The sequence below is a fragment of the Diuraphis noxia genome, unplaced genomic scaffold, assembly GCF_037042655.1.
Source record: "Diuraphis noxia isolate RWA-SAM2 unplaced genomic scaffold, SU_Dnox_SAM2 contig0002, whole genome shotgun sequence".
NCBI lineage: Eukaryota > Metazoa > Arthropoda > Insecta > Hemiptera > Aphididae > Diuraphis > Diuraphis noxia.
Genome location: NW_028301712.1, coordinates 48363628 through 48390686, shown reverse-complemented (window position 1 = coordinate 48390686; position 27059 = coordinate 48363628). Strand labels below are relative to the sequence as shown.

Here is a 27059-nt window from a genome sequence, read left to right as displayed (position 1 = left end):
AATAGGTGAAATTTATTTAGAATAAAATGTATTCAGTCATGATAATATTATCTTTAATTTTCCAATTTTTGCGATTGTCATAATTTAATTAGTCTACCTAGTACCTAAGTAATAACTAGTAGAGTGCTTTGATAGAGATTGAGACACCTATAGAGGCACCTCTATCAAGGCACTCTATATAGTAAGTAAGTACCTAGGTAACTAATCCTTTATAATATACAATATTTCTGAATAAAATATGTAATTTTTTGTCACAAAATATCGTATAACTAATCACGGGTCATCACGTAAACTAAGTCCCTAACCAAACGAGATCCATATTTTTCTATTTATTAAATCCGAGTAAGTCAATATAAATAATGTGGATCTCACAGACAACTTTAGCTATCTTTCGTGTGTGAGATTGTTTATATGATATTTTTAAATGGATCTCGTAACGAATATCGAAAAATAAACCAATTTATATAATGTGGATCTCGCAGAGTACTTTAGGTAGGTACCTAGTGTGTATGTGATTGTTATTAAGATATTTTTAAACGGATCTCGTAACGAATATCGAAAAATAAACCAATTTATATAATGTGGATCTCGCAGAGTACTTTAGGTAGGTACCTAGTGTGTATGGGATTGTTATTAAGATATTTTTAAACGGATCTCGTAACGAAAGTCAACAAATAAATAAATTTATATAATGTGGATCTCGTAGAGTACCTTAGCTACCTAATGTGTGTAAGCTTGTTATTAAAATATAATTAAAAGGATCTCGTAACGAATATCGAAAAATAAACCAATTTATATAATGTGGATCTCGCACAGCACTTTGGCTACCTCGTGTGTGGAAGATTGTGAATATGATGTTATATTTAAACGGATCTCGTAATGATTATCGAAAAATAAATCAATTTATATACCGAATGTGGATCTCGCAGAGTATTTTAGCTACCTACTATGTGTAACTGTGTAAGCTTGTTATTCAGAGATATTTAAAAGGATCTCGTAACGAATATCGAAAAATAAACCAATTTATATAATGTGGATCTCGCACAGCACTTTGGCTACCTCGTGTGTGGAAGATTGTGAATGTGATGTTATATTTAAACGTATCTCGTAGGTAATGAATATCGAAAAATAAATCAATTTATATACCGAATGTGGATCTCGCAGAGTATTTTAGCTACCTAATGTGTAAACTGTAAGCTTGTTAATATGATGAGTTAAAATAAAAGTGATAAAAATTAAAAAGTGAGTATACGACAATAGCTGTTAGTTGGTACTTAGTACTTACTATTGTATTGTGGAGGGGCCCAAAGGGCCGCCCTGGTCCGTGTAGTACATATTATAATAGTATAACACGATACTACTGAGTACTTGTGTTATACTATAATATAATGTAGGTATGATTAAATAATGATTTGAAAACCTGCAACTACGAGACTGGTCAAAATCAGTGGCGGAACTAGGGGGGTGAAGCCGGGGATTGATCCACAGGCGTAACATTTTAGTGCACTAAAATGGGCGTAATTTTTCTTTGGGTCTTTATTTAATGCTTGGTGGTAGAAGTTAAGAAAACATTTTTATTTCGCATAATTTGTTTATGATGTAGCGGTGATAGGACCACGTTCGAAAGAATGAAAAATACAAAATAAAGTTAATGGAAGATTATGAATATATTCGAATTAGTGTACTAAGTAGGTGCACTGGTATACTGGCATTAGCATACCTACTGCAGGTATATCGTATAATATACAACTATGAACTAATATAGGTACATACTATAATTATTAAGATTCTGAGTGAAAGTGTGTAACTAGTAACATTTATTGGCATTTATAGGCATTTATTGATGCTGTGTTTTCGTTAAAATGTCTGATACCTACACAATAATAACTGTTATAAGATTATAAATCGACGTACGATACGTATATTATACCTGTATATTAAAAATGATGTTAATAGTTTATAATATTTACCGAGATGGTTATTGGTTACCTATACATTTGTTTATGTTTTAAAAAAAAGACTTGATTTTAAATATTTAATTTTTAATTTTTTCTTTTATAAATTGTTTAATAAATACAATTTTTTACTGGCCTAAATTGTGTACCTTAGTCAGAATAAAAGGTTTTATATTTCAAAATAAAAATCTATTATAATCGAGGGCTGAGGCGCATAGAACGAAAACAGCAAAAGTGTTTTTAATTTTTATACAGGTAGGTAATTAAAGTTTTGATTATTTTTCAACATTTTTTTTCTTATAAAATCCAGCCATCTATAAAGCTTTAACCCAATTAATGTTGGTTAAGTTTTAATGTGGGTTAGGCCTATCAAATTTTGAAAAACATTTAGGTATATGCTATTGCAGGTGGGTTAGTCAAACTCATTGGAAATTTGTTAATCACTTAAATATGAATCTTTTTTTTGTATAGTTTATTAGTATAAACTACTTGGTTACACCACAGTCCACAGAATATATTAATTATTTTATTATATATAACTATGTATTTAAAAGTCAATAAATATGTTTGTAATTTTAGTTCGAGTTATTATAAAACAATTGTAGGGAATGATATTATATGTTTAATGTTGGTCTATGATTCGGCATTTGGGCGTAATTTTAATATTTTCCCCGTGCGTAAAAATTCTAAGTTCCGCCTCTGGTCAAAATAATAGACGGTACTTAAATATTGTATATTCTTTAATATATTACGTAACTAAATTGTTACATCTTAATTAAAATATATTAAATATAATATACGAAAATTTATGATTTTGGTGTTATATCTGGTGGCCTCCCTTGGGGAGATTTCTGGCCATGCCACTGCCTATAAATGCTTGTAACAGCTAATTGAGTAATTTATTGAGTAATTAACAAATAATGTGATATAACTAAAATATTATAACATTTATAATAGATACCTAATAATTATATAATTTGATTATAGATATTATAGATATTTAATATAGATAGGTACTTGATGTACGTATTATGGTACTGAATGTATTACACACATAAATAAATTATTATAAAAGAAGTTATTATTACAGTATTATCATAGTACCAACGTATGTTTAATAGGCTAGTTACTAAAATATTATTTAAAAAAATACGAAACATGAAAATGAACTTAATTTGTTCAGTGCAAATTTAAATATTATATCCACCCATTATGATTATTGTCATTCAATCGATTATAAGAGATCCATGACGTTAAATAATGCGACGTTGCCGATGTCTGGATCTCGAGAAAGGCGCTCATTACCGATGGAGTGTGTAAATAATTAAATGTTCTGGATAGACACCACCGATAGTGGCGCGGTCTACAGTCAACACACCCGAACCAGTCCACACACCAGATTCTCATAAATCATGCTTTTCGAGATCCAGCTAATCTCATGCGTAAACATATTTATATCACTCATACAGTCAATATTAAGGGAAATCTTTATGAGATCCGGGATTTTGGAGCTCACAACGAAAAATGATCTCTTAGCGCTGCTTCATTTCCATACGTTGGATCTCATTTCGTATTGAATACCAACGCACACACACACACACACACACACACACACACACACACACACACACACACACACACACACACACACACACACACACACACACAACACACACACACACACACACACACACACACACACACACACACACACACACACACACACACACACACACACACACACACACACACACACACACACACACACACACACACACACACACACACACACACACACACACACACACACTACTCGTGTAATATACCTGCGATTTTATGGAGCGTTTTACACGGGTTATTTGTTGAACGTGAACACGGCTCATGAATATTAAACAGTCAAATGTTGATACAGTGACACGTGGTGTCTATAATAATAATAATAATATACGATATGCACAGCGTCCACACACGGTGGCAATGTACCACTATATTATACACGAATGCCGTACAACAAAATATAATGCATTAAAATAATATACTGTACGGAATATTCTCGATCGTCACGACGCCATAAATTTTTATGGACGATATTAAAACACTGTGACAGGCAACTACATATAGTTACGGAGGTAGCTATAATATTACAATATATTCATAATATTTGAATATGTTGACAACACATAATATCATAAATTTATAACATTACTGAATATAGTATTTTTGTTATTTTACCTGCGTAATGTAGATTCATTATAAATTGTTATACTTATATTACTTTAGGCATAATAATAATAATAATAATATACATATCACTGCAGGCTGCACCCGGGAATAATAGTAAGACACGCCATACTATCATAATCTCTTAGTCTTTGGTGTAAACTTTTTATAAAATATTATTATTAATAATCAATACAGGGGAGATGCGAGTAAACGACGCCTTTGTATATTCTACTATTCCTATCCTGCGTTATGTAGGGATAATACCGGTGCTCAGAGAAAAATATTTGTTTTCGTATCATATACAACGATAAAATCCGACAGAGCTTCCAACGGTTTTCGCGTCAAATATGCTAACCAGCTATTTCTTTTCACGCAGATTCCGAAACTAATCTCGCTATACTCACCGAGTCGTTTTTCCATTTCGGTAGTTTTCCGAGTATGCCCGACATAGCTGATACTTGACCTTCGGCTGGCGGCTGAAAATATATTAAAATAAGGTTAATATATACTGCTGCATAGTGATTCACCCAGCATTATCGTCCCCCTTTTCTTTTGATAATAATGCAATTATTCGAAATCTGATTTTTGAATTTTTTAAATATGCTAAAAATCACATTTTAAAATTATTTTCAGATTATTTTCACTATTTAAGAAGTGTCCTTCGAAGATTTAAACTAGGTACCTACTGTTTTTTAATTAATCTCCTCCCCCTTTTTGTACTGTAAACTATTTGATGGATAATTTTTTTTTTATATTTTGACGTAGGTACCTAATTCGAAATTCTAACGAGTGTCTCAGTTATTAATGTTTATACTTTATACTAAGGATAATAATAATGAAAAAAAAATGGTAATTGAGGTCTAATATTTACCTATTGACAATTATACCTGTAGTTACTCGGACTATTTTTTTCACAAATTATTCATAAATACATTTACTTATGGTTTTGCTAAACAATTTTATGAAATTTTATTCCTAGTACAAACATATTATTTACTGAGATAACTACCTACTCGTTTGAATTTTTAATTTGTCACATCAACATTTTCAAAAAAATGATCTACTTAATAATTTAGAGAAAAAAAATGTGGGTTATAATATGAAAAACAAAAATTTGAATCATCTCTATAATACCTCCAGAACACTTCTTGAGTATAGTATAAAAAAAAAATTGAAATTCGAAAATATGGTCATTTGAGTAAATACATGTAATATTAAAAGGAAAAATAGTATGATCGATGAATCCACCTTTTGTACGGTACCTATGTTTATTTATAGTTGGTTTATCGATTAATTTTTCCCTTAGAAATCGGAAAAAGAATAATATTATTAAAATGTATTATATAACACTGCTGTTAATATTATGCTTAAATGTGTTGTTGTACACTACTTACTTGGTCACCCATTCCAGTTATGATCGGTAGATTCCAAAAAGCGGCTAGTCTGGCGACGGGTTCCAACGCGAAAGCGCACGCTGGTCCGATGAACGCGATGACTTTATCGACAAAATACATTTTGGCAGCCAATCCTGGCGCTTGGGCGCCTGAGCAAGATGGATAGCTAAAAATTCAAAACGGAAATGAGTTGAAGATTAGTTTCAAAATATATCACATACTGTCTAAGTACATCATATATGTAAACTTTAAAGGTGTGCATCTCTTATAAAGGCGAGTACAATTTATATTTATATTACTCTACAACTTCTCAGCGTCACGTACTGGATTCAAAAACAATATTTTACTCACTACTCAGCTCCTCTTATCAATATTATAATAAATTGTTAATTTAGTTTAATAGTTAGATTTATTAGTATATTATGTAATGTCATATATATAATAGCGTTGAATAGATAATCATCATTCAAAGGATGTTATAAGCTATTTTCTATATTGTCAGATTGGTTATTTTTAGGATAATTTATTCAGACTTTATATTCTATTATTAGTCACATAGATTGCTATTTTATTTTTATTTAGGGCCAAGATTATGTATTATATAACAACTACAATGTCAACGTAAAAAAAAAATATAATGATTATTGTGACTTATATACTACCTACTTAGACTCTAAGTCTTAAAGTAATATATTAGGTATGTTGTAAAAGATGCGTTTAATTGTATTGCACTGATCAGTATTTCAATAATTTCAAAACTTAAAACATCGTCTTCGAATATCTACCTACCTATAACGTCGTGACGCATAAATACTCGTAATATTAAATTTATTATAAAATTGACATTTTAAAAGCAACATTTTTAGAGTCTAATTTTTAAAGAGTGCATAACATTGTGCATTTAATTATCTTTTTTTGATTTTTTGTTTTTTAATCGTATTCATAATATAATGATTTAAAAATTTATATTTTCAAGGTGACCTACAGTGTTATTGTAAGACCTTTTTGAAAAAATATGATTCAGTATTATTATTATTAAGGGCAACGTTTTTCACTATACCTGGTAACACATTATTATTTTTATATCGAGAACCCTTTTATAACGTCTTTGCTAAAATCAGAGGTCGTAATATTTCTTTATACCTACTTACATGTATATCCAAACAGCGGCTGGAATTTAATTTGATATGGCAAAAAGAAAATAAATAATATTTTAGATAGGTGGGTACTGGTTTTATTGCAGTGGGTGTTTTACCTAGGGTAGACAGACGAGTGCGAAAACCTCGTAAAACATACAAAAGTCTTCCGTTCGATAATCTCATAAATTTCCTGAAAATGGTTACCCGAGAATTTATATGCTGTGAAAAATTCACAAAGGTCGAATGATGTTTTATCCGAATACCATAAAGTACGAAAAGAAAAACAGCTTACAATAGTCGCACTGCAATAATATTAATAATAAAAAAAAAGGAGAAAAACATTTTAGCTGCATTGTTTAAGTTATTTGATATTCCCCGAAGGTAGTTTATTTTTTCAATGTGAAAATCGACTAATTAGAAATATTATTTATTTGCCCAAAACAAAATATATATACTCGTATACAATAAAGAGTTTAATTTTAAGAATGCGAAAATGTTTATGAAATATTGACTACGCGTGTCACATCCTAAATTATATTACACAAGTTAATGTCTAAACAACCGATAAGACCTAAATAGTGTACCTACTTCAAACTTCAGTACTTGACTAATGACTATAATATGTTTTATGCAGTGAATCAGATCGAATTTTTGATTGTCATTTCAAGACTATATTTTCGGTTATTAATCGCATCAAATCTGGTAAATAATATTATGTAGGTATTTGAATTAACTCAAATTACTATTTGAACCATTTTAGTATCCGAGGACTATTTTATATTTTTGAAAATTCTTTAGTTGTTCAATTAATATTATTAGTTCTACTCGAACCAACATCTTCCATTTTTTTCTATTCAAATATAGTTTTTTTGATAACATGTAGTTAATATAAGAGATAAATATGCGTATAAACTTTTTTAAAGGTCTGTTATCAAAAATTTCATTTTTGTTCATTTTTGAAAGAATTTTTTTTTCATATTTGTACAAATGATAAAATAAATAATAATGGCATCGCATATTTCATAATATTAGAATATATTGAAATGTAAACTTATATTAGGTACCTAGGTACTAAAATAAAACTTCGAGTGAACCAAATATACACATTTGAATAAACGATGAGAAATTTGGTTGAAGCTGTCAACTATTAAGTAGAAATATAGATTGTATTTACCTTATATTATATTTTTTGATATAATGATATTCTATAACCGATATGTCATTAATCATATCTCATGAGAACCTTAATTGCTATTATTATTTTTATATTCCATTTGTGACTACAATTCATTGACTAAGAACTATTATGACGTGACTACTCTGCTAATTTTATTCGAAAGTAGATATTAAAAAACTTATTAAAAAATATATTTACATTTTTCAAATACATAAAAAAAAATAATATTGTTATGTACATAATTATTTGCTTGATATGAAAATGTTGTGTGGAAAAAATTCGATTTTCAACAAAAGAAAATACATCTTACACCACAAAAACTTAATTATTTTCGTTTGATCAGTGTTCGTTTTGTTATTTTGTATTGTATTGTTGTCAGTAATTAGAGGTACTATATACGTATAATAATAATCGTATACTATGAAAAATGAACATAGTTGGACATGTCGCAAGACCCATCGGACCGCTATACATCTTTTTTGTTATGATATATACATACTAAAATATAAGTGATATTATGGGATTAGGCTTTTGACTAACGAGGACTACAACTATAGTGAAAAGTATTGTGGATGTGGGTCTGACCGTAATTAATATAAGTAGGTACAGTTATGATTTGGTGTATCGTAAAAGTAAAATCTAAACGTAGGTAGAAGTTATTGAGAACGTAACATTTTTCATTTTTTATGATTATTATTGTTATTATTATGTTATCATACATGGTGGTATACATTTGATAAAATGTGCTGGTGGTTCTAGTTTGTAAAGTTTTGTTTGTTTATTTATCGGCGAAGGAGATGATGATGATATTGTTCAATATTGTTGTTTGGTATTTCTGGTCTTGTGGTATTATAATGGTAGAAAAAGTTTGGGATGCCATTTCAACAATTTATAATGTTTCTTCAAATGTTATCAAACAAAAAACAAATATACAAGGAAAGTGTATATGGATTGAAAAATTGTTTTGAACTAATAATATTATACGAATGTATTAGGTACAATATAATTTTATGATTGAGGATAGTTTGGGTAATTATTTGAATTATTAGCTGTATGATTCGATTGATACTATACTTGTATTTGTTGTACTGTAGTTCGAAAATATTTCGAAAAAACTGTTATTGGTCTTTACTATATTACTGATTAAATAACATCCTGCAGTAAAAAAATGTCTTCAGGATTCACTTAAATCTCCACATCGCATTTTTGTTGAAAATCGATTACTTTATATATACAATATACATTCTATATTATAGGTATCATAGGTATATATTAATTATATACATTTCATATAAATATATAATATATATTATATAAAGCGAGAGAGAGAGTAATTCAACAGCATGCATATACCCAGGTTTTTTCCTTCAATAATGAATTCATACTAATTCTAATTTTTGGAAATTTTAAATATAATCAAAAATCATATTGTTAAACTCGTATGAATCTTGATTCTGATACGTCAGCATTTGTTTTAAATTAGATTTTTAATAACTACGTTATTGAAGAAAAAATGAGTGAGCCTGCTTGGAGAAACACTTTCTAAATTAAATGGTTTACATTTTATGTTTATGAATTATGATAATAATAATAATAACTATGTTTTTATATTGTTATACCTTTACGAAATGTGTTAAACGATTATTATATCATTATTAAATTATTTAAATATATAAGTACTATAAAAAAATATAAATCGGTAATTTTATTTTATTTAGTATATCTATTGCATTACAAATTTTGAATAATATAGTTTAGGTACAGTTTTACAACTTTTTTTTTACTAGTAATATACAATAAAAATATATGCTAAGAGTACAATTGACAGGAACATTATTGTGATGGAAGACAGCCACCCTATAATGACACTTCCTATTGTTACTTTATTATTATATTAAACTATTATTATTTTTATATGTTGTTTTTTAGTTTTTAATTATAAATTTTTTATAACAAATCTCGACACCACTTGCGCTTTAGGCGTCTTGGGGGGATTACCAGGAATTGTAGCGCAGTTCAAATTTCTAAGTGGATTCTGTTTTACTACTAAGTATAAAATGTGCAATATATTTATAATTATTAATTACGTGTATGCAATTTTTTAAACAGATAATTAATTATGCAGATCCCTTCATTTTTTAAGATTTTAGAAAATAAAAGTCTATTAACACACACACTTTTATTATTTTAAAACATACATATTATGACTTTATTTGCAAGTTAATTTGTATACAATTAAGTATTGAATAAACATTTTTGTAAGTAATTTAATTGTATGTATTAAATTTATAATTTTTGCAATAAACAGCAATTAGTACATATATGTAATATTACCTTTTTTTGTCTCTATGAAAAAGCGATAATATAAATTTGTCGTTATTTTGAATATACATATATAATAATATGAATTGCGATGTGTAATCCATTAGTCAATTTTATTTTTTTTTCCATCTATACGTTCAATAACTGGTAAGTTTATCTGGTCATGTATATAGGTATCTACTCATATTGTTATGTCAAGTGTTTTATTGTTTTAATTAAAATCCTTTAATTGTTTTCAAGTATGCGTATAGTTTTATTAATAAGTTTTCTTGATAACTATATTCTTCATATATATATACAATGTCATCAGAACTAAAATTAGGTAACTATAGGTATCTATTAACATAATGTATAAATATTTTATTATTAAAGGTTACTAATTGCTCTGTGGAGAGTATCTTAGTATCTAAGAATAATATTTTATCTCATCTTTCGGAGAACATTGTATTTAGTTCATTAGTCATCACTCATCACTCATCACTCATCTCATCATCTCATATTCTCATCGAATGTTGTAAGATGTTTATTTTTATAAAGGATAATAATATTTTTTTAGCAATGAAAATTAATATTATCTCAAGATCTAGAGGATATGTAATTCCAGCTATCATAATGATTAAGTGATATGTGGTATCCAATAAACTGTTATTTAACTAATAATTTATCATCGAAATAATAATTAATATTATTTAATGGTTTCACGTTTGAATCACTACAGGATTATTCTTGAATAAAACCGTACATAAAATCTATAATAGTAATACCTATAGTCTTAAAATATAATTAAAAATTCCAAATTGATTGAAATTTGAATTTTATGTGCATTCTTAGAGGCAGTCAACACTCACCATGCTTGATGAATCACAACTTGCAGGGCTGTAGACTTATTGTTTACATTTCAAGGCGTGATAGATATATATTTCTGCTCTGAAATCGTCTGTGAAAACTTGTTAATATGGCGCATAATAATATATGCCAGAACAAACTTGGTGGAGAGGAACTAAAACGTATAATAATTAGTTTCGACGTCACAACGATCGCAACACGGTTACAGAATTGTATTTCCGTAAATAAAGATTATTGTTATTATTATGTATATAATGTGTACCTACAATTAATAATATGTTCGTATGGATTGATATAAAATAACTGAACGTATTTCGTAGTTGATAATATTTAAAAATATTGTTGACAATATTAAAAAAAGAGTCATTTATAAATTATTATAATACTATAATATAAATAAAAGATAAATAACAACAACCTAACCTAACCATAGGGAAGGCAACCTTTTTGATGATAATAAGGGTCAAAAATGAATAAAAAATTTTCACTGGCCTCTGTGAATTGAATATAACTTATTTTATTTTAAGCATCTGTGAAATAGTAGCACAGTAAATACAGTTCAGTATACAATCGTATTAGTCATTAATCATATATTCATATAAAATTATATTTTTCATTACTGTTAGGTACAGTTGAATCTCGATAACCCAAATCTCAAAGAGAATATAAATTAATCTAACCTAGGCATACTATTTGAGTTATAAATCTCAAATATAACTTCAAGAGACAAAGAAAAAATTTGAGTTACCGAGATTCAGTTATATGATTGATTTAACAAGGTAATGGAATATCGGGTAACTCAGTTTTAAAAAATAATACACGTGACGATGCTTTCAGAAAAATTGTTTTCTCGTTATAAATTAAATTATCTACCTTTGGAAAATATTTACGTATCTCTTCAGCGATACGATGTAGTCCATGAGCCAGGCATGTTAAATGAACCATATTTGTATAAAATTTATCTAGAGATTTGGCTGCTTTGACCAATGTATAGTGCAGCATCAGTGATAAAAAGCAAAATATCATCTCTGTGCAACCCATCCGGCCAAAATACAAATAAAGAATTATCGAATAACTTACAAATCGTTTGATGATTTGCTTTATCTAATACTTCAGAAGATGTTAACAAAAATGTTTTCCCGGGATTATCTGAACAAAGTGTACCTACTGATTATCACATTGGCTATATAACGACCTTCAACGTCTGTAGTTTCGTCGATACTTATCCATATTTTTTGGTTCATAATAGAATCTCGGATGTTGGTGATGGTTTGGTCGTATATATCGGATAAATAGTTTTTTTTTTTATGTTGACTCATTTGGAATAGTTTGTTTAGTATATTTTTCTAGGAATTCGCGGAAGCACTTATTATTTAATTTATTAAAAATTATATTGGCTGAAATCATTGTATTGCATAGGTTTTGAAAAAAAGAAGATTTTGAAGTTGCGTTTGAAATTAATGTTTGATTTTTTCTAGTAAATTCGTACGTGCAACTGCGCTTTTGTGTTTTGTAGTTGATAAATGTAAAATGTTGGATGACTGTAAAACGTCTTTCTCAATTTAGTAATTTACTTTTACATAACATTTTAAACAGAAGGAAACTAAGCCATCTGTAGAAAAATATCTTTATATTCTGCTACAAATTTATTTAGCCTGCTCGACGTAGTTGCATTGATTTTCGGCATTTTAATAAATTAAATTTAAAAAAATAAATAAACAATATAAATATATTATATAAATTTAAAAAAAATAACGCGTACTCGGATCACAAATAATTCACGACAAACACGATTAATGTACGATTCACGAAAACCTACTCAATAACACATTTCTATTAATTTTCCAGATAGATCTCAAATAAGTTAAGAAAACGACTTCATCAAATTACTCGGACAAAAAATATAACAGTAAATTCTACGTTATTTTAATTAAAATTAGCAAAATATTACATATTATGTATTAAAACCGTATATATGCATTTAAAACCCGTATAAATACAATAAAAAATCGTAAATGTACAATAAAAAATAGTAAAATACAGAAATATGCAGTAAATGTCAAAAAATGACAAAATATGCAAAAATATGCAAAAATATGCATGCAAAATAAAATTTTATATTTCAGATCTACTGGCTTTAATTCAAACTTGTAGCTTATCTAGCAATTTTTGGACTCTTAAAAAAAAACACGCAAATGCATAAAAATCCGGACCATATATATTACAATTACATAGGTACTGCCCATATTTGTAAATAATATTATAAATAATTACCTCTATTTTAGTATAGTTTGAAAAATTAAATTTTAAAATAACCATATTGTAAAATCATTCATTTATAATATGGAGAAAAAAAATTTAGAAATCGTTTGAATTATAAATTAATTAAAGCAATTAATATTTTCAAAAATACTGAAACTAAAGAAAAACAAGTTCTCGTTAAATTTGTTTTTAAATTATGATATTGTTTAATATGACAATATATATCCACCATGTACTGCTATATACAAGTCAATTGATCCATGGTGACTAGAGCTATGATTAAAAAATGTGCGAGTTCTTTCCAACGTTACGATAAATTTGTTACAAAAATCGTTGTCCTATATAATTAACTTGTGCAGTTATATTAATGGTAGATATGTTGAACCATATTATAAAAACAAGTGTGATGGAAACACTGGAAACCATAAAATCTTACAATATTCGCTGTATTTATTAAAATATAAAATTTTATCATTCATTCGAATTCAACTGATTTTAAAATTGTTTTTTTTTCACCATATAAATAACTCTATAATACGTTTTACACAAAATAATTCTTTTTTTTATAAGAGATTTATAGAGATTTTATTTGAAATAGGCCATTGGGTGAGAGGTGACCATGGTAGGGGTTATTTTTGGATATTTTTAATTTGTAGGTTTTTAAGTTGGTGGGTTTGTAACACTTGTTTGTGTGTGTGGACAGATTGAGTGTACGACCGCGCCTCACCAAGCCACACAAAAGAATTTTATATCTACTAATAGAATTGTGTTTATAAGATTGGACTCTAGTTATAGTTATGATATTAACTCGGCACTAATTTATTTTGATAATTATTGAGCCGGGGACCTAATCATTAGTCACACTGACTGGCACAGATGATTATAATTATTCTTGATATTAGTTTTATATAAAATATATACCTATATTATGAGATATAATAAAATCACGCTAATACATAAGTTCCTATAAATTACACTCTGGAAATGTTTACATATATAATGAATTATTATAATTTTCAAATCATTATAGCTTCTAAAAATTCAAAAATATTAGAATTCTAACAAGATAGGTATAAGGAAGAAATAGGATGAGCATGTCCGGCGGTGAATCACCCTGTATAACGTATTCATATAGCGTAGAAATTCTACACACGATCAACCATGCGGTACTTACACTAGTAAACCTAGAAAAAAGTACGAAGTAACACGATACGGGTGTAATAAAGGTATTGGTAAGTAAACGTTTTTGTGATTTTTGATACTACCTACTAGGAAGATTGCATTATTTTTTAACTGATAGTAAGCAGGATAGAATGGCAGTTGTGGTGATCTGCAATCGCGGGTCTGTTTTGGGTCACTCCGGTTTATTAAACTTTAAACATTTTATAACTGTGCTGTGGTTATCATCCATGTATTTCGAAGCTTCCGACCGTTTTTTCAGTTGGTACCTCGGTACCTGTATTTGGTTTAATACAATATACCTATACGAGCATGCGCGATTATAATAATATTTTCCGTACCGTTAAATGTTGAAGATCAAAAACTTTACAGAAAGTTCGGATGGTAAAAATACGAGAATAATAACGACAACGGCAGACTATTTCATTAATGTGTTATAGCATTTTAATTCACTTTATTCACAAAAGTTTTTGTTGTAAAACATGTTAAAATTGTTTACGCTGCAGTTTATTCACAAACTAAACACAAACACACACGCATTTTAAATTATGATATTGTCTAAATCTTAATTTGTGTAAATATATTACACAAAACCTAAAAATGTACAAGTTATTAAGAGATTACGTACGTAGCTGTTTTTCTACAAGACATAACAGAGATAATTACAATTAGATAATTATATATGTATAATATATACGTTATAATCGTTATATATAATATATATTAACGAAAATTAAATATTTTAATCCGAAATAATGTTTACGAAAATGTATTATATTATAGAGTTCTATTGTAGTTCCATTATAACATTTCGAACACCGAGGAAATTCGGAGATATGTGTTACGAGGAAAAAGTAGTTTTAATTAAAAAAATTAATTCGCACATACCGATTTTCAGCTTCAACTTTATTTCATACCATAATATTATAAGGCCCTCGTTTCTCATATTACTATATATTATAACGTATTGCAGGTCCATCACAGGATTTACGGTCGTCGTGATGGATAGTATAATTGACGTTGAACATTAAAAAAATACATTTGACGAACTACTGTTTCGTATATAACATAATACTCGCAATAAAATGAATTTCAATAAATACGAAAAAAATTGTTATAAAATACATTCAGCGTAACACAACAATATGATAATTATTGCAGCCAAATCGATGTGCCTTCGTGTGCAGTGATACGACGAACAACAAAAACGATAATATTCTGAAAGCAAATCTACATATTATAATGTACATCAACAGCTCCTCATATAACTTGTAATGATAATATTTATTAATATTATACTATTAAAATAATTGTTTAACCGATATAATTTTCGTACGAAAACATTTCAATCGCTTATCTCTTTAGGACATATTATTGTATGGTTAACATCGCGCATTCACAAAATAGTTTTTTATTATTATTATTTTACAAAGAGTGAGTTTAGTCTTTTTCTCGTGTAATCCAATTACCCTATTACTACTAGATTTGCCTAAAGTCGTACGCAATGCGCCAATCTCGTAGGTGGGTATATATTGTGACAATTATATATAATATTCAAACGCCTTTGATATTTTCTGAAAAGTGTCACCCGAGGTGCAATTTTTCTTTTTACATTTGATTATTTCTAGCGGTCCTGAGATGAAGGCAATTCAGAAAAATGTCTTTTTATTTGATTTCCTATTGATTTGAGGTGTCCACGACTTTCGTGTATTATGTATTATAGACGTACCACACGAGGCTTATGAATTATTTATGGGTAATGAAAATAACGCATTTATCTTCAAAATTATGTCGATACATATTTTTTTTTTTTGTACTAATGATCGAATAGCAGAATATTCTTAGAATATAATAAATCTTAAAAACAAAATATTCTATACAATATAATCAGAAATCCACTGACTTCCGTGACAGCTGATAGTCAATACGATATTCTCCTCGTTCCGTTGGAAATCAGGATTGGACAAATTAATTTAATATAATAAAATCTATAACTCTCTATTGTAAATGTATCGTTATTAATTTGTAATTTATGAATTTCTGATACCTCTATGTATTTCACATAAAAAAAAAATTCAAATACTACAACACAAGTCAGCAAATATAGCAATTCTCAATGGCCACCATGCCCTGGAGTTATTTTATTAGTTATTAAAAATAAGTAGAGGGAACTCGCGTATAGTATGTTTTATTTGACTTCAATCATAAATGATTGTATACGTTGAAAAATTATTCTGAGCTGAAACTGTCTGTCAGTTTATATTTCTCAAGTTATTTTATTATGCACTTAAAATGTATATAGTTATTAGAAATATGTTTTCCTATAAGATTAGTATATGTAAGTTAGATTGAACTAACTTTCTAAACTTTTAAGTCAATATCAATTTTCCTTACAAAGGTGTAAATAGGTTCATGGCAAAATAACTTAAAACTAATTTGAATATTTTTAAAATTGCATTGTGTATAAGAAATAATATTACACTGTGTAATAAAAAGTTTCAAGTTTCTACAAATTCCTAATATTTGGACTAAATAACTAAAATGAAATTTTTTGCTTGAATATTCAATTTTGTATTTATGTCAATATTTGAATTTAAATCGTTTATTAAACCATCGTGCATATGCATTTTCAAAAGGCTATGGGAATAACTATTATTACTTTTTCAATCTTTTTACTATATCTACATATTATTTTAAACCTAAAAGAGTAGAAAATTTTAAATACTTGGAACTAGTTTTTTGACATTTTTATTTATTTAGAAACCATTATTTTTTATGTGAATATCCAATTTCGTCAAAAATTAAACTTCAAAAGCTCATAAAAAGAAAAATTAAAAAAATACTGTAAAATTAAATTCAACTTTTAATTTTAGTCATTATAACTTCACAAATTTTAAAAAAAATGTTTTTCTTATATTTATCAAAAAAAATTTAAAATTTATATTGTTTAATTTAAATTTTATAATATTATTTAATTATATTATATTAAAATAAATCAAAAAAGACTAAAGTATTTTGAAAATTATGGCGTTTATAGAATATGATTTTACAAATACTCGTATTTAGTGAAAATTACAAGTATGTGTGATTTAATTAAGTTAGGTTAGGTAAATTATAAATTACTATAAAAATAATATAATAGGTAATCGATTTTTCGAAAATGTATACTGTGTAAATTTTAACGCACCTTTATAGTTTTTCAATAGTAATACTTTTTTTTAGTTTCCTAGGTACCAACTATTATGAAAAGTATAAGAATAATTTTGTATTTTTGACATTCTCCCCCCAATGGTATTAAAGTCCCAAATAGATTCAAATGATTCAATTTGCTGTTAGCAACGGTATCGAAATGAAGATTGTAGCATTTTTACTGCTCCAAAATAAGGTATATATAATAGCAGACAGATACCTACACAAAAAAAAGTAATAATAATAAGCAAGTGATGTGCTTTTGGGATACACTTGATGCTTTACAATAATATACAATATGAACATAAGCGACGAAACATATTGCGGTTAGATGGGTTTCCTTGCAGACAATCACATGGACGACCTGTTTAAAAGAGCGTTTTTACTTTTTTGTCGAAATCCAATTTCAACGATTCGCGAGCTTGGTCTTAAAGCATAGAAAACCGAAAAGAAATTCAAATCCAATCTTATACCCACTCTCGTGTTTACGGGGCAAAAAAACATTGTGTTTGATATGCGATATAACATACCTAAGTCCCTCCGGGATGATATAAACGTGTGCACGCACGCACGCACACGATATAATCTTATGTATACGCACCAGAGGAGTTTCATTTCATTAAGCTTTGAATAACAATAATAATGAAAAAAAAAATAATAATAATACACAAACAAATTGTTTTTATCGATTTTTGTTCTTTATTGATTTGAATTTAACACCGTTAACGACCAATACGGTAATATATATATATAATATATAGGCTTATAACATATTAGTAGTTGCTTAAAATTATTCAATACTGCTTACTGCAGTATACGTATTATTACTGTTATAAAACTTTCGTGATCAAATAATATATTATGCTAAATATACACAGTTCGGATAAATGTACGTGCACGAGAGACGAAGTGCTTATATATTCATAATACCTACGTATAATAATTTCCTGGACGGCTTAACGTATTAATTTAAACTTTTATCGTGAACATTCGTTAAACGTTCATTATTGAATAACCTATAGAGTATACATACCTAACTGATACCTATATAATATGATGTTCGGGCGAGAGAACTTATTTTCAGACACCGAATATTATATTCATTTTATGGCGAGTAGATTAATGCCATACTGTACGTTGCATTCGTTTATTAACGATTAAAGTTTTATATCTGTTTAAAACAATATTATACATATATCAATTGATATATAAATATACAAATACGGTAAAGGTTAAAAGTTCAAAACTTTGCTTAATAGTTTGCACTAAAGAGTTATAGTCAAATTACCATTAATATTTATTTGTGTAGCTTGTGAAGACAAAAATAAAAATAAATTTGTTTTATAGTTACTTGATTTTGAACGCCACTAAATTCCCAGAAAAACATTTATTTTCCATCTATCTAGAAAACAGTTGGTAGACTCCCCGTCCAGATATTCTACGAGTATTGAGTGTATGCATATTTCATACGTTGGATATGTTTTTATCCAAAATTTTTCCTACATACATCACCTTCTAGTTTCTACTCAAATTTACTCCAACAATACACCGCCTAAGATTCAATACTCATAACAAGACATCAAGTCATAACAAATCTAATCATAAAATAATTACCGAAAATAATCTATTATATATCTGACACACGTTTATAATTACATCCTCATTTATCTTTTGTACAACCTTTTTTTCCAGAAATATTCACTAATCATTACTTAATCACTGAGTGCTCAATCAGTGCTCCAAATTTTCCTTCCACCTACAGACCAATTAACCTACTACTTTCTTTCTTAAACGTTGTTTAACAGATAATAAGAATATATCTAATTATTATTACAATTACAAAAATAATTTTAAATGCTCATTATAGTCTTAGAAATAATCATTCAGTCCTCCCAGTCCTCCATATCTGCAAGTACGCAGATTTGTGCATAACATTTCACCGTCACAAAATAAAACAAAATAATTGTTTGCAATTGTATTTCTAGACGTATCACGTAACTCAATCTATATGATTGTGTTTTGTTTTCAAAGGACTTTAAAAAAAAAATAATACTCGTTAAAATACTTAATTGATAAAATTATGTGTTAATTGTTTAATAGTTAATAGTTTCACAAGGTAGATTTTTCTCCCAAACACTATTGTCCAATCATTTGCATACTGCTGACATTCCAATACGTACATACCTGACATACTAGATGTACCTTCAACCTAACCTTAATCTTATACTCATGGAAGAGCAACATGGATTCCGCCCTAATCGTTCAACCGTAACATGCAATACTGTATTCTGTAATTTCGCATTCGATTCTTTCGCAACTCACTCTCAAGTTGACGTAATTTATACTGATTTTTCCAAAGCTTTCGATTGTGTTGACCATTATGCCCTCACTCATGTTTTACGTGAATCAGGATTCGGTAAATCACTTCTGTCGTGGTTTGGCTCATTTATCCAAAATAGGAAGCAGTGGCCAGTGGGTGAAAATCCATAATGTTAAATCAGTTACTTTTACAGTCACCTCCGGTGTTCTCCAAGGAGGACATATTTCCCCACTGCTTTTCTCTTTTTTTGTTAATAGTGCAAATCGTATACTATAGTACGCAAATCTTCTGGCTTTCGCAGATGATATGAAATTATTTTTCCTTATAAATACACATAATGATTGCCTTAAACTTCAAAGCGATTTAGACCGCCTTACTTCCTAGGCATACAAACTTAGCTTATCTTTTAATATTTCTAAATGTCATTCTATGACTTTCGCTCGTCGTAGAAATCGTATCTGATTTGATTATAGCATCGATGGAACGACTATTTCTCGCCTTGATAAGTAATTTACCTACTTGGGTTTTGTATTTACTCCTACTTTGAATCCACGCATGCATATCGAGACTATTTACTGTAAAGCTCTCAAGACCCTTGGGTTCATTAAGCGTATCTTTGCTGAATTTGAATTCACCTCTCCTCTAAAAGTCGTCTATTGTGCTTTTGTTAGACAAACTCTTGAATACGGATCTATTATTTGGTACCCACAGCAGAAACACAATCTTCCATGTTAGAATGTGTTCAACGTAAATTTTTTAACTTCGTCAGTTACAAACTTAAAATTAATTACCCCCCTCCACGATTAAACACCCGTTCTAAAAAGTCTCGGCCTTAATACGTTAGCCGACAAGAGGCATCATGCCAACCTAAAATTTTTATCTAAGCTTATCTGGTGATATTGATTCTCTTGCCCTCCTTTCATCTTTATCATTTAGTGTCCTTTCCCATAGCACACGCCAAACATATCCATTTAATATTCTTCCATCCTCTGCACTCTATACCTTAAACAAACCTCTGGTGTGTTGTAAGTCCCTTGCCAACTTCAACGCTTCCTTCTCAATTTTTACCTAAACAATTAGAATTAAAATCTCAATTTATTTCAAACTTAATCTTTATTATTCATATTTGTACGTGATTTGTATTTAATTTCTTTTATACGTATAAAAACTTTTATTTTATCATACATGTTTTTTCATACACATGCTGTAATTAGGTTTAATTCCCATTTATAATTTAAAAACAACTAATTCATCCTGAAATTAATTTCTATTTTGAAAATTAGAAATCGACAAATTTCAAATCTAAATTTTTTCAATCCTTCCAATCAACTTACTAATCTATACCCTTACGTATATCAAATATCAACTAAAGCTCCGTGGTACGTTAGCAACAACTTTACTCTTAACAATAGCCTTGAAATTGTTACTTTAGATTAGCTTTCAATAATCGCTGTTCGCTATAAAACATTTCACTTTAATACCACATTATAAATAACCTAAATCTATTAATATCTAATCTTACTTATATTAAATCCCGGCAAATAATCCTCTTGGTTGTTTAAAATTAAATTGGCTACACTAAACAATATAATGGAAATATGTGTATGCAGTAGAAGCCGTTTATTAGAAACACTTTGGGACCAAAGTGAAATGTGTCGATTAACCGATTGTTTCTAATAAGCGTTTGGTTTGATTTTGTGCTATGAAAAAAAAATTAAATATATGCGAAAAATATAGGTATGTATGAATATTTAACTATGTATATATTATATTGTATAATTCAAAAAAGTATGTATAAATGTATATATTTACTATATTATTGAAAATATTTATCGATCGAAGTTTACTTTTTTACGTTAAGTACTTGAGTACCTCCATGACCATGTTTTCATATGAATAATGCTGCTCTAAATTGGTTATCACACGGATTACGGATAGCTGGTGTATATTTCGACTGACCTTCACCCGATTGTTTCAAATAACTGATGTCGTCTTTCAATAATTATTTTCAATGTTCTAATATACGGCCGGTCCGTCCCGGTGCATTATGCTTTAATAACACGATTGTATCAATTATCCGTGTTTCTAATAAGTAGTTTCTACTGTATATTGTTATACATGCATTATCTAACCCAACAAAGTTGAATTAGTGTCATTTGATACCCTCTTTCATTAAGTAGTTTAGATTTTGTAATTTCAAACCAAATTTAATCGCACTGGTTTTAGTTTTACTGAACATAAGTTATTGTATTTATTTATTTAAAAAAAATCTAAATTGGCTGGAGTTACCCCAAATATACTACATATAAAACATCCATAAAATTGTATTTAAATAAAATTTAAATTAATAATATTTTAAGAACGTTTATTGCAATAAATTAAAAGTGGCTAAAATTTCAGGTTAATTTCGATATCAATACTATTTTTATAATTTTGAAATATTATTTTTGCAATATGGTAAATAAATAAATACCTATACTTTGAATATAATATTAATTTCTTATGTGCAATCTGTTGAACATTTATTTTACGAGCTTAAAAATTAAAATATGAAAATCGATTATCGCACTTAACTCAAATCACTAAAAACCTATTTTCTAATTAAACGATTAAATTTACTAGTGCTTGGTATAAATATCAGTGGTACAAATATAACATTATCCTACTTACCGAGGTGGATGTAACAAGAAGTATAACATAAACTTTAGTTGTGAGTACTTAATTTACTGTTAGAATGATAATTTAATTATAACTTAATGTTTGTTAAGTTTGATATATATTATAATGTATATATATTATATTTTTCACCCTTATATTTATTAGGGAAACCACTATCAACTTTTGATTTTCAAATGGTAACCTATACTTAAAATTTCTTTTAATTAATAAAGCTATTTTTTTTATTAATTATTACGTTAAAATTTCGAATTTAGCGCTAGTAGTTTATGAGTTATAGGTATTTAAAGTTTAAATTGGCGGAATGGAGTGGTACCCCGGGTTACCCCGCAAAATGTTTGTCCACTACTACGCTTGTCTAAACTTAAAATACTTAAACTCATAAACTACTCGTCCTAAATTCGATTTTATGAATCAAAATACTTAAAAAAATATTCTGCTCCGGAATATGAAATTAAAAAACTATGTTGTTATTCAAAAAAATAAAAAACTTAAAAAATGATAAGGATAAAAAATATTTAAAAATATATTTTTTAAATAAAAGCGTTGGTTTTTAACAACATGAAACTATGTAAAAAAATATTTTGAAAAGTCAATACTTTTTTAAAATAATGAGTGTTGTTTGATAAAAGAATCACCCTGTATATATATGTATATACATAATATATTTGTATTAAACGTAAAGTTAATTTTCATAAAATAGCTTAATACTAATACTGTCTGATTTTTTTCCCCTTAAAAAATGTTTATAATGTGACGACTATGAATAAATTACTGTCAGCTGATGAGTTGTAAATTCAAGTGACATAATTTATTATTCTTTCTCGTGCCGTGAGATTTAATAAAATTAAAATGTTTAACAAATATAATTTAAAATCTTAATACTATTTCATTAAACAGATTTTAACATAAGTAATTTCTAATAACCTAACCTAACCTAACCTAAACCGGTTTTTATCAAAATCTTTTCTTTTATCAAAAGATTTCTTTCAAAAGTTGAGTGGAAATAATAAATAGTTGTGGAACATAGTAAAGTATATAAACCATAAGGTATTATATACAATATTATAAAACAATTTAATTGGATGTACGTTAATTGAGTGATTGAGTCATATCAAAGTGGCGTAATTGTGGAGGCATAGGTATATAAAGGGGGCACTTTTTAATTGTAAGTAGAAGTATAATTCCCTAATTCCCTCCTCCCCAGATATATCAACAGTATCAGATTTTAAATCCTATGAAATAAAAAAAGGATCCATTTAACATATTACTTCAACTATAAGATAAAAATATTTTTTCCCTAAAATAATTGCATTAAGTACATTTATCATACACTTCACGTTTCTCCTGCAGCCGTTTAATTTTTTGACGCATTGTCAACGTAAATATATTCTCTGGGTTACAAAAGTAATCTAATAATTGTATTATTTCCCGAATTATGATTAGAGTATTACCATCACAATATTTTGCTAATAAAATTATAGCACAATTTAACAATTCAATTATGTACATACTTATATTAACTAATGATATATGGGATTTTATATAGGTATAAGATTTATTTTTAAGACATAAAATTAATTTTAAGACTCGTTTAAAACCAAACGTTTAGGCTATGGTTACGATTTTGGTGAATAATTTATTTTTGACACTCTAGTTTTTACCCAATTGCTATAATTACTAGTCATATAGCCATATACACACATCGTGTAATCATAGTGTATTAAATAATATAATATATATTTGATGCAGAATTGTTGGTTTAATATGTATGTAATATGATCGTATAGCTATTGATCTACAATTTTAAATGTATTTTTTAAAGTATATAATGCTTTCTAACTAGATATTAAGAATCAAATAATCGAGTGAATTATCAAGTGACAGTAAAAATAATTTTATGTATTGTAAAAATGGAAAAATATTTGATTAAATATAGATAAGATATGAAATTTTTCAAAAAAAAAAAAATAATAATAAGCAGGTTTCTGTAAAAACAATTTACTGTTTTCACATTTAATCAAAAACACTAAAGTATTTGTTTCGTAAAAATAGAGATGCGTATAAAAAAATAAATTATACATTTTAGGTTCTGAGCGTAACGATGAATGTATGAATGTATATTGATTTTACAATAATGTATGTTTTTATTTTTGTGTCAGAAGACACTTTTTCTTGTAGAAAAATTCCTCGATCATCAACATTGATGGATGTTCCTTGTAGAAAATTGGATTTATTTGATACTTTTAGAAGGTCAATGTATAAAACTCTAAGTACTTATTGAAATAATCGAGAATTCTCTGAACAAAATAGTTAAAGCTTAAAAAATAACCTAAAAAAAAAATGACAAAATTTTTTTAAATTTTTATATAATTAATTAAATAATTGTTTAGTATCATTTGTTACGAAAAAATTAAATCGTTTTCGTTTTCTATTCTCTAAATAGTCGATAACATATTGCTTATCTTTAAAAAAAATATGAACAAAGATTCCAGGATTTAATTCATCTTATACATGATGTAGTTCATTCATTTCAATTCATGTCATTCATTACAAAACAGATAATAACACAATTTTTGTAGATTTACGATCAATTTTATTTTTAAATTTCCATTAGTATTAAAATAATAATCAGCATAGTTCGTTTTTTTATTAAGCATCACGATAAACATTCCGATATTAGGTACTTCATACTACTATAGAAAATGTAGATTAATATAATCATATACGTTCATTCACAGGTGGAAATATGAACAACATTACATGTTATAAGATTTATCATTTATGTGATTGTTGAAAAACAGCATTCACTTAACATTAGGTAATTTATATTTTTTCTAGAAACCATATTTTAGAGCACCTAACTAAAAAATGTTCTAAAAGTTTTGCGAAATGTACAAGTATTTTAATAGAAATGTCATACTTTAACAGAACAAAATAAAAGATTTGAAGCATATTTAAGTAAAAATGTTTTCATACCAAATTGACCTTAAATTACAATAATTTCGTAACCATGAATTATTTTTGAACATAATATATAACGATAATATTATTTTCGCGTTCAATGGTGTACCATTTCCTACACAAATATCTAAATTACTTATAAAGTTCACTTAATTTGATATGTGTGTCAGTTTAATAATAATTCGTTTAAAATTTTATTGTTACAACTTATTTTTGAGTACTAGGAAATGTAATGGATATTAGTGAGATCCTTGGAGAATGTATTCGGAATTCTCTATAATTTAATACAAAAATCCACCTACGCAGAATATTCAATGGTATATAATCCGTCCGATCAATATTTGAAAATGTATACTTCCGAATGAACTGTGGGTAAACAATCAAATGTGAGGAACTTTTACTCTAACGAGAAATACATTTTTTTAAGTATTTAGAAAATAAACATGATATTATACTATAATATAATACAGGTAAGTACACATATAAGATAATATAATATTATTAATATTATGTATAACATCCAAACAATATTATTTTAAGTAACAATAGATTTCAGACAATAGTCTAAATTTTGAATCCCTCAAGAGGTCAATATACTGTAATATTAATCTCAAATATACTGTTTCAGAATCACGAAGTAACTACGGGACATGATTTTGCTGTCACGTGCGAAGAGACAATGACAACAACACACTCCAAGTTTAGTGTTCTGCTCTTTAGGGAAAACTTTATGTTCTACAACGCTATACACGCATGCACAAAACTGATCTGGCTTTGGTTTCATCAAATGATTATTATTCCAATCAATTTTGTATTTTATTATTATAAACAATACCTAATTATGTCTGTGTTGCAGTCTGTTATTGTTATGATAACCCTTATAAACCTTTGAATATATTATTAATTCTAAGAAAAATTCCCGGTAATGAATTATAGTAATCGGATTTAAATTTTATATAAAAAAAATAATTTATAACCAGCATCAATCTCTCATCTAAATACCTAAAAAAAAAGTTTTAAAATATGTTCTTGGACAAAAAAATCAACATTATATTTTGCCTAATAATTGAAGTTAATAATAAAATTATTATTAATATTATTATAACAAAAATAAAATAAGACTTATTATTTTTTGAGTATAAACCATCTAATTATAAAACGTGTTCTCATTTTGTCATTTCTCTGTTAAGTAGGTATGCTCGTTAGAGTGTCGAACTAGATTGTTAAATAAAATATTTCGATTTGAATAATAATAACTATAGCAGTATTAATTGTTAAATCGAGAATTTATTAATCCTCTCTAATAACCGTGAAAATAAACAATTTACAATTTCAACCTGCTGTTATCATTATCGTAACGTTATAAATAATAAAACTCGACAAAAGTTATTAGCGTTTGGTAAACATTAAGCA

The 27059-nt window shown here is 27.6% G+C and overlaps 1 protein-coding gene across 1 annotated transcript in view; it reads right to left on the bottom strand.

The window, feature by feature from the left end:
• The window catches only part of LOC107166779 (atrial natriuretic peptide receptor 1), a 71230-nt gene that overhangs the window by 26313 nt on the left and 17858 nt on the right, over positions 1 to 27059 (bottom strand). The window contains exons 2-3 of the mRNA XM_015515569.2: positions 5573 to 5738; positions 4583 to 4654 (exon numbers count right to left, since the gene is read on the bottom strand). Coding sequence (XP_015371055.2) covers positions 4583 to 4654; positions 5573 to 5738 — 238 coding nt within the window. The remainder of the gene's footprint in view (positions 1 to 4582; positions 4655 to 5572; positions 5739 to 27059) is intronic.